Here is a 10,158-nt window from a genome sequence, read left to right as displayed (position 1 = left end):
CCTCCCAGGTTCAAGCGATTCTCCTGCCTCAGCCTTCCGAGTAGCTGGGACTACAGGTGCATATCACCACGCCCGTCTAATTTTGTATTTTTCAGTAGTGACAGAGTTTCACCATGTTGGCCAGGCTGGTCTCAAACTCTTGACCTCAGGTGACCTACCTGCCTTGACCTCCCAAAGTGCTGGGATTACAGGCATGAGCCACCATGTCCCACCCAATTCTGTCTCTGAAGCGAAACTACAAATGAGAAAGGTTCTTCAGCCTAGACTGGGAATGTCAGACTAAAAATGAAGGCGCTTCCACAGACCCCTCTCCCTCCTGCTGCTCTCCCTCCGAGGGAGAGGAACCTGAGTGTGTGCAGCATCCTCAGAAGCATGTCTAAGGCCCTCACCCTCCAAGGGGAGCCCGAGTGCTGGGGGAGAGACCGCCTGGGCTGGAGCAAGGCATGACACAGAGACACAGCACAAAACAGCCAACATGTTTTGATTATCTACGTGTCCTATGGCTTCCTGACCCCATTCCATTCCCTAATACTCTGATGTTGCCAGGAGCCTCCGTACCTGGTAATCCTGATCATCAATCCCAAACCTCTCCCGAAGGTTTCGGAACACCATGGGGCAATACTCCTTAAACTTAAAGCGGCTGGGCAGGTTCTCCCTAGGGAAAAGCAGAGACATGTCTTTGTGAACTGCCCCTTGCTCATCTTAATTCTATTATTATTATTATTTTTTGTAATAGAGACAGAGTCTTGCTATGTTGCCCAGACTGGTCTCGAACTCCTGGTTTCAAGCGATCCTCCCACCTCAGCCTCCCAAAGTGCTAGGATTACAGGCAGGAGCCAGCACACCCAGCCTCATCTATATTCTGACTTCAGAACTCCTCAAAGTGTGGTCCACAGACCGCCTGGATCTGAACGTCTGCCACACTTAACACCTAGGTTTCTAGGCTCTTAGGAATTCTGGAGTTGAGTCGAGAAACAAACACCCCAGGTGATTCTGAGCATGTAAAAGTTCAAAACCTTTACATCTTGTGTTCACTTTGTAAAATTAATCCAGCAGTACATCTGGGATTTGTGCACTTTTCTATGTTTTTGCTGCCCTTCAATAAAACATACATTAAAGAAAAAAACTCTCACCCGCTGGGCCATGAGCCTGAGTGGAGGCTCCACCTCACAAGCACTGTGCTCACTACAGTGGGAAGCTGCATGTGAGCATCTGCTGTGAGGTGAAATCAGCCTGAATGCTACAGGGAAAAACCTCTCTCATCAGAAGGCCCCTCTCCTCTGGCCATACTCCTGTGGAAGCATCCTGAAGATGGTTACATACAGGAAGCCCTGCCCTGGGCTTCCACTGGGACACAGGAAAAGAGTGCCTGAGTTAAAGAGGTCTTCAGTCAATTGAGTGGGACCACAGAGCCCTGTCTGCTGGCTGCTGGCACCAATCTCCACCCTCTCACTCCCTCATCAATACAGACTCCCAGAAGGACAGAATATCACCTTGAAATGATGACTCCTACCAATCCTCCATCTTTACAACAGCTATCCTGTTTAGGGACCCCTTTTCAGAAATATGTCCCTCTGACTACTCCAGGATGACAGGCTTTAAGGAAATCAAAAGGAATGTCTTCTTGGAAAGGAAGTGGCCTATCTGCCTTATCTACCCTATCTTCTAGTAAACAATACTAGAATCTAATAAATAGCATAGCACATACAGGGCTGGGCACAGTGGCTCATGCCTGTAATCCCAGCACTTTAGGAGGCTGAGGCAGGTGGATCACCCTGATTGAGGTCAGGAGTTTGAGACCAGCCTGGCCAACATGGTGAAACCCCATCTCTACTAAAAATACAAAAAAAATTAGCCGGGCGTGGTGGCGGGTGCCTGTAATTCCAGCTACTCGGGAGCCTGAGGCAAGAAAATCACTTGAACCCAGGAGGCAGAGGTTGCAGTGAGCCGAGATCACGCCACTGCACTCCAGCCTGGGCAACAAGAGCGAAACTCTGTCTCAAAAACAACAACAACAACAAAAACACATACACAGTTGTTGGAAGGACAAAAGGAATAAAATAGAAGAAAATAAGAGATTGGGTTCTCTGCTTTAGGCCAAGATATCAAGGAGGTAGCACCTTACCAGAGGCCATGGACCCTGAAGTGGGTAGTAGTGCAATGCCCACTTCCAGAGCCCTGACCTCTGGGTCAGAACAACCTTCTTTCTGGCCTGTTGAGTTGAGGGCTGCCTCTCCCTCCTTAGGTGGCCACTTAACAAGTGGCAGCTATGGAGACAGACGGCTTCTAGAACAAGATGGTATTACTTACTATGGCAGAGGGAGGTCACTAAGGGACGTTCTCAAGTCAATCTTCTCCTCTGGACTAACAGTCTGGGAATGGTGGGGTGACAGAACCCAGCTAGTGAGGTGGTGGGGACTGTGAGACAATGAAGAATAGAACCAGGATTCACATGCAGAAAGGAGAAAGTGTGAGCAGCAAATAGTCCTGGGGTGGTCCACAGAGGGATGGAAAATCCAGGCCCCAAAGGGCTTAAAGGAGGCCCAAAACTGTGCCAGGTGAGGCGGCTGCTAGTGTTTCCAACAATATCTGAGACAACCTTCAGACACTGGTGCTAATCCAAGAAGTAACAACACACAAAAATGGGAAGTGCTACTCTGGGTAGTGTGCCCTCAAGCCCCATGCTCTGCCTGTGGCTCATACACCAGCCAAACAGAAAAGAGCCTGGCAGCATTCCAGGCCAGGAACATGCCTGGCAACCTCCTGCCGCAGACTAAGATCAAGATGGGGCCACTGCTACAGCCTCACACTGGATACCTCAGCTCCAGAGCAGCTCACTTCCACCTGAGCTGGCTCTAGATGAATCACCCTAGGCCCAGCCACTTGCCCCAAGGGACACCAGAGGTAGGGTGATAAAGGAATGAGATGACAATACTAGGATGAGAGGCACATAGCGAATGCATTTTCCTGGCCAGTTTGTCAGCTCTGAGATCCAGGTGCTGCTGTCACACCCTGCCAGGTGCTCCTGCCATGCATGAGGCTTCAGAAGCCTCTGACTTGAGGGAAAGGACTGCCACAAACCTGAGTCCACTCGGTAGACGACTTACTTATTGAAGAGATGATTGTCCACCTTGATTTTGCTGTAGGCTTTGAAGTCATCTGGCATTAGCATGACAGGAACAGGAACATTGCTCAGCTCATTGATCTGAAAAGCAAGGAGAACGTAAGGCTCTCAGCCAGGAGGCCACCTGCCTCTGAGACACTAAGCTACAATGTGGATGTCACAATCTCGCTTAAAGCATGTCCAAGTTTCCCTCTCTGTTTTTTTGAAACAAAAGCATGCCGATGGGCAACAAGAGTGAGACTCTGTCTCAAAATAAAAAAAAAAAATTAAACACATTAGCCAGGCATAGTGGTGTACACCTATTGTCCTAGCTACTCAGGAGGCTGAGGTGGGAGGATTGCTTGAGGCCAGGAGTTTGAGGTTGCAGTGAGCTACGACTGCGCCACTGCACTGTGCTCTAGCCTGGGCAAGAGTGAGATCGTGTCTCAAAAGAGAAAATAAAATAAAGCAAGGCCAGTTCCTGATGTCAAGTCCTGCCATACACTAAACTGGGGGAGATGGGGCAGGATGCCTTTCCTCTACTGCAAACAAACCTTCTGTCTTTCATCCCTTCAGGGAGCTGGATCCTGGACAGACAGCTGGCTTTCCATTGGTGCAGAGATGAGGGCAGATCCTGCCCTTCCCCACATCGAATTTAGCCAATTAGTGGTCTAATTAACCACAGATGTCCCCTCCCATCACAGCAAAGTATCTGACATTTGACCCTCAACTCAGTTGCCACTAATGCGTTCAGGATTTACAGAGGAAACCTTAGTCCCGACTTAATGGACTGGGGGGAGGGGGCACAGCCTTGTGTCTCCCAGACACTTCCCTTGCAAATCCTATTATCTCAATGAGGCCCCAGGTGGCAGTGAGGGGATAACCTAGAGTCACTAGAACTCCTCCAGGAGCATAAATGGGGGAAATGGCATTTAATTGGCTGCCCCTTTTATGTTCCAAACGTTTTTTATTTAGAAATGTCAGAGAATGGAGGAAGTTCAAGTTAATGCAGTAACTGGGCTAGGGAACCATACCTTCCTAGAGTTGGGAAAAAACCCAATTTACTCAAGGAGAAATGAAGGAAGCCATAGGAATGCATGCGTTTGGAGAGGGGTGCTGGGGGCGGGGTAGTTTATAAGTTGACAGTGGAGCAGAGACTCAGTAAACTACTGGCAAAAACTGGCATAGACACAAGAGTATATCCTGTATGATCCCATTTATATGAAATTCTACAACAGGTATCTATAATGAAAGAAATGAGATGAGTTGCCTGGCCACGGGGCGGGGGTTGCTGAGTGTAAAGGGACATGAAAAGTATGATTCTACAGTGACAGAAATGTTCTATATGTTGTTTGGGGTGATGGTTACATGAGCATATATATTTGCTGAAATTCATCAAATTATATACTTAAAATACACTTATTATACATAAATTATTCCTTAATAAAGTTGATTTTTAAATTTCCAGTATCCAGCTCTGTGATACCCTTCATTGGCTAAATCCTCTCAATAGCCAAAAAAATCCCAAAGAGTCATGCCAGTTCCCATTCCAGGGGGTGCTCACAAGAGGATGTGATTGTTAAATCTGTGCCTAGAGGAAACCATTCCACTTCCTTGTTTTTCTGCCAACAGAAACAATTCGTGGTGGCTGCCCATTTCCTTTTTCCTGGCATACCAAGCCTGGCTCTGAGACTTAAAGGGAAAACAGAGACAAAGAGTTCAGTGCTTGGCCGGGCGCGGTGGCTCACGCCTGTAATCCCAACACTTTGGGAGGTCGAGGTGGGTGGATCATGAGGTCAGGAGATCGAGACAATCCTGGCTAACACGGTGAAACCCCGTCTCTACTAAAAATACAAAAAATTAGCCGGGTGTGGTGGGGGGCGCCTGTAGTCCCAGCTACTCGGGAGGCTGAGGCAGGAGAATGGCGTGAACCCAGGAGGCGGAGCTTGCAGGGAGCCGAGATTGTGCCACTGCACTCCAGCCTGGGCAACAGAGCGAGACTCCATCTCAAAAAAAAAAAAAAAAAAAAAGTTCAAGGCTCTTATGCAGTTCTGCCTTTTCTGGCTCATACCTCCATGATAGAAAGAACATCCCACTGGCTCAGAGAGTATGCTTGTAGAGCAAAAAGTTAAAGTGCCTGCTACAAATTGATTCTGGGTTAGTCTAAGATCCAGACTTGCTGCCAAGGCCAGGACATGACACTGGGGGAACTAAAAGAGACTAAAACACTAGCTTGAGAGGAATCAATTGCCTGTTAGCCAAGATAAGTTATTCTAACAGGAACTATTCAGGAATGTTCTATTCATTAATTCTCTAAGTCTTGTTCTCACTTCATCTCTATTCTTGATTATATATCCCAATAGCAGGAAATGTTCTTTTTTTTTCCTTCCGAGACAGAGTCTCACTCTGCTGCCCAGACTGCAGTGCAGAGGTGTGATCTTGACTCACTGCAACCTCTACCACAAGGGCTCAAGCGATCCTCCTGCCTCAGCCTCCCAAGCAACTGGGATTACAAGCAGGCGCCACCATGCCTGGCTAACTTTTGTATTTTTAGTAGAGACATGTTAGCTAGCCTGGTCTCGAATCCCTGACCTCAAGTAATCCACCTGCCTTGGCCTCCCAAAGTGCTGGGATTACAAGCATGAGCCACTGTGCCCAGTCTAGGAATTTTTTTTTTTTTTTTGAGACCCAGTCTCGCTCTGTTGCCCAGGCTGGAGTGCAGTGACAGAATCTCGGTTCACTGCAACCTCTGCCTCGTGGGTTAAAGTGATTCTCCTGCCTCAGTCTCCTGAGTAGCTGGGATTACAGGCACATGTCACCACACCCTGCTAATTTTTGTCTTTTTAGTAGAGACGGGGTTTCACCATGTCAGTCAGGCTGGTCTCGAACTCCTGACCTCGTGATCCGCCCGACTCAGCCTCCCAAAGTGCTGGGATTACAGACGCGAGCCACCGTGCCTGGCTCAGCCTAGGAAATTTTTAACTCAGCTAATATTGGTGAATAATCCATATCTCAACTAGGGGAGACTTACCCCTCATTTCTACTAGGCCACATGTAGATGATTCACTGTAGGGATTAGCCATATTATTATTATTTTAGTTGTGTGAAATTTTACATCCCAGAGTTCTATTCCATTTCAGTTGAACAGTTCCTACTGAAATATCTACTACGTGCTTCATTCTGTTAGGTAAGTGTGTGGGAGAAGGAGAACACAAGGGGAGAAAGTGTTGTACACGCAGAAGAAACAGGAGGCTTATAATCTCATCAGGGAGATGAGAAAATCCCCTGACACAACTCAAAGTCAAAGCAGTATACAATTAAGTGAGAATCCAGGGTTACAGACATCAAGAACAGCAGAGGCTCAGAGAAGGATGAGGCTAGCATGGTCAGAGGGTCAGGCTCCCAGTCCTCATACATCAGGCCAGAAATAAGGCACCTAATGCCTCTCCTGGTATTGCACCAAGAGCACTTGACATTGGAAGAATCTACAAGATCATGTTACGCTCCTGCTTAGAAATCTTCCATGGCTCATCATCAACCTCAGGGTAAAGTTCTAACTGCTTAGCCTGGCATTCAAGGTCTTTCCTAATCTGGCTCAGACTGCCAATTTTTTTTTTTTTTTTTGAGACGGAGTCTCGCTGTGTTGCCCAGGCTGGAGTGCAGTGGTCGGATCTCAGCTCACTGCAAGCTCTGCCTCCTGGGTTTACGCCATTCTCCTGCCTCAGCCTCCTGAGTAGCTGGGATTACAGGCATGCACCACCACGCCCGGCTAATTTTTTATTTTTAGTAGAGATGGGGTTTCTCCATGTTGGTCAGGCTGGTCTTGAACTCACAACCTCAGGTGATCCACCTGCCTTGGTCTCCTAAAGGGCTGGGATTACAGGTGTGAGCTACCTCACCCAGCCAGACTGCCAAATTTCTATTCAATTTACTTCTACTCAATGTATCAAGGCCCTTACTACACGCTAGGAGCTGGGGATACAAAAACAAAAAGACATCTCCAGAGCTGGGCGTGGTGGCTCATGCCTATAGTGCCTGTAGTTCCAGCTACTCGGGTGGCTAAGGCAGGAGAATCACCTGAGCCTGGGGAGGTAGAGGCTTCACTGAGCCGTAATTGTGCCACTGCACTTCAGCCTGGGCAAGAGTGCGAGACTCTGCCTCAAAAAAAAAAAAAAAGAAAGAAAGAAAGAAAATGTATGGACAGAACGGAACTGGGGTGGAATGTAGGAGTGAAATTGAGCAGACTAAAGAATAAATCTAGCCACGCGCGGTGGCTCACGCCTGTAATCCCAGCACTTTGGGAGGCCGAGACGGGCAGATCATGAGGTCAGGAGATCGAGACCATCCTGGCTAACACGGTGAAACTCCGTCTCTACTAAAAATAATACAAAAAACTAGCCGGGCGAGGTGGCGGCGCCTGTAGTCCCAGCTACTCGGGAGGCTGAGGCAGGAGAATGGCGGGAACCCGGGAGGCGGAGCTTGCAGTGAGCTGAGATCCGGCCACTGCACTCCAGGCTGGGCGACAGAGCAAGACTCCGTCTCAAAAAAAAAAAAAAAAAAAAAAAAAGACATATCCATCGTTCCTATCTGATACACCATTAGCCACAGACTACTAGCATGCCTAAACAGGTGAGAAACTAAAGAAAAGGCAGTATCTGAAATCTCAGATGACAAAATGTTACAAAGTAGGCTTTTTTTGAAGGGAGGAAATCTCCAAAAAAGTGCAGCAGTCCACTGACGGGCAACGTGGTCCTGATCCCTTAGACAAGTAAGTGCAAGATTACACTCTTCTAGGCAGATGTCTCCAGTTTCCAAATGGTGACACTGAAGTTCTAGACCTTACTGCAGACCAGGATGAAGCAGTAAAACTTAGGACTAACTGGCCTCTGAAGCGTAGCCTGTCCAGGGCAGTGGTGGGAAGTTCCCATGAGATGCCTGTTCATTATGTCCAGCAGCACAGATCTTGCTTAAAGTCAATGCCCTTCCAACTAGCCCCTCAAACAAACTTTCAACTTAAAGTTAGCAAAGAAACAAAGATGACCACTTTGTCCAAGAGAGCAGGACTCACAGATACCTAACCATCAGCTATTGAGAAGCTTCATATCCACATCTGGACAGACTCATGCCTGCCTATCGGAACACCATGCATCACACACACTCCCAGGACCTGACATGCATAGGCACATAACCCAGAGCATACACTCACCTTCTCTAACCAGACTATAACTTCCCATCTATCCTGAGACTTGGCTGAGAGAGACGAAAAGCAACAGGAGGCAAAGAAAACAAGACCAGCCACTCAGGCACCACCCTTGGCTGATACAGTCCCATGGTGCTAGACAATGAGCGGCATCTCTTGCTGTGACCACAGGCAAGCTAATCCTCCACCTGAGGCCTCCTTTTCTTCATGTGTAAAATAAGGGACCCAAGGTTCCTTGTGGCTAGCTGTAATACTCCTGACTCTCAGGCCTCTACCAGTTCTCTACAGACGGGTTGCTTTCTGTGAGAAACAGAACTGGCAAAGAGAGGCCTGGTAGAGTAAGAAGCAGGATGCAGAACAAAATCAAGGAGTGACTTCCAGAAAGGGACACGGGGTTCATATTCTGATCACCCAGTTTCCCTAGAAATGCTGTCAGATAACCCCTGGGGCAGCAGGAAGACCGAGTAACAAACTGGGCTGGATTGTTGGCCCGAAGCAGCTCCTAGAGGTCTGGGCACTATAGCACTGGTACTCCCTATCCTGGCAGAACCCTCACTAACACCAGTGATGACAGTGAAAACAGTAACCTGCCCAAGACCAAGAAACCACAGAAACCTCAATTTACACGTGCACTTTTCTAAATGACAGGTCAAGATCTAAAACCCTAGCTCAGATTACGGTTCATCCATCTCCACCCAAAGGCACCTTCAGCTCCTCTGCCAAAGCAATGTAAAGTCTTGCTGGCCCTCTTTGTCATCACTTGGTCTTGTGAGCAATTTCAAGCACTCACAAGTGAACCTAAAGAACTGAAATCCACAGGAAACCCAAGCTTGATCCTCCTTATTCCAAAATTCTAGTTAGTGAAGTTGGTGTTTCGGGTCCTTTCACTTCCTTTGCTCATTCCTAGTGTGGGGATTCATAAAGAAATGGTCAGAAAGCAAAGAGTAAGTGGTTGGAAAAGGGAGAAGAAAGACCCTGAACAAACAGCACATAAACAGTCTTCCAGCTCAAACACTGTCAGCATCCAACTTCCTGGCAGGGGCTGTTGAACAATCTCAAAGCACCCTAAGGACCCAGGGGACCGATCTCTCCTATCTAGGGACATAATCACTATGCATCATCACACCCTTGCAGCCACACAACAGATAAGTCAACATCTTTGAAATGATCACCTTCAAAAACTATGGGAAGTCATATTATTTCTACTATGAATAGTCCCTCCTTATAACCAGGCATCCTCTTCTCTCAAATGGTTAATAGCCATTCTCTCTTCTCCCTAACCCGGAGACATCTGGGTAAAGTGTCTGCTTCAAGGAAGCCTAAGCTTCTCCAGTTCATACATCTTGTTTAAGAGAAAAAAAAAGGAAACCCAGGGTGGAGTTCTACATTCAAGGGTAAGGAGGCCTGGAGGATAGCAAAATTTGAGCAGCCACAACAAACGATCAGAAAGAGAGGGCTATTTGGGCAGACTCTTTCTGGGGTCTGACAGAGGGCTACTTGACAGAGCTGGCAGCTGGCTATAAGGAACAAGAGAAAATATACATGCAACAAATAGGGTGAGGGGGGAAGAGGAGAAGGTGCAGGGATGAAAGCGACTCCACTGCACCCAGGCCTCTTTGCGCTCCAGGGCTGCCCCAAGCGAGCACGCCACACGCAGGAAGCCAGAGGGGCTGGAGGGAAGGGGAGGTGGCGACGGCAGACCACAGAGACACCAGGCCTCGCGTGGCGTGCGGGGAGTGCACACGGGGCCGAACGGCGTGCAAGGGTGGGGTGGGCGTGCAAGTGGCTTGGCAAGGGGTGGCAAGAGTCACCGGCAGGGCCTGCGGGGCAAGGGCCCAGGGCTGCGGGGGGCGTG

At 48.3% G+C, this 10,158-nt stretch overlaps 1 protein-coding gene across 3 annotated transcripts in view; it reads right to left on the bottom strand.

Annotated features, from left to right (window-relative positions):
* Positions 1–10,158, bottom strand: part of PIP4K2B (phosphatidylinositol-5-phosphate 4-kinase, type II, beta) — a 28,698-nt gene that overhangs the window by 17,814 nt on the left and 726 nt on the right. For 2 of the 3 annotated variants that reach the window (XM_011959830.1, XM_011959832.1), the window contains exons 2-3: positions 3,108–3,205; positions 559–655 (exon numbers count right to left, since the gene is read on the bottom strand). In XM_011959830.1, the coding sequence (XP_011815220.1) occupies positions 559–655; positions 3,108–3,205 (195 nt within the window). The remainder of the gene's footprint in view (positions 1–558; positions 656–3,107; positions 3,206–10,158) is intronic. The other variant, XM_011959831.1, reaches the window with a different exon arrangement.

The sequence above is a fragment of the Colobus angolensis genome, unplaced genomic scaffold (genome assembly GCF_000951035.1).
Source record: "Colobus angolensis palliatus isolate OR3802 unplaced genomic scaffold, Cang.pa_1.0 Scaffold50, whole genome shotgun sequence".
NCBI lineage: Eukaryota > Metazoa > Chordata > Mammalia > Primates > Cercopithecidae > Colobus > Colobus angolensis.
This window is presented reverse-complemented; position numbering and strand designations above follow the sequence as displayed.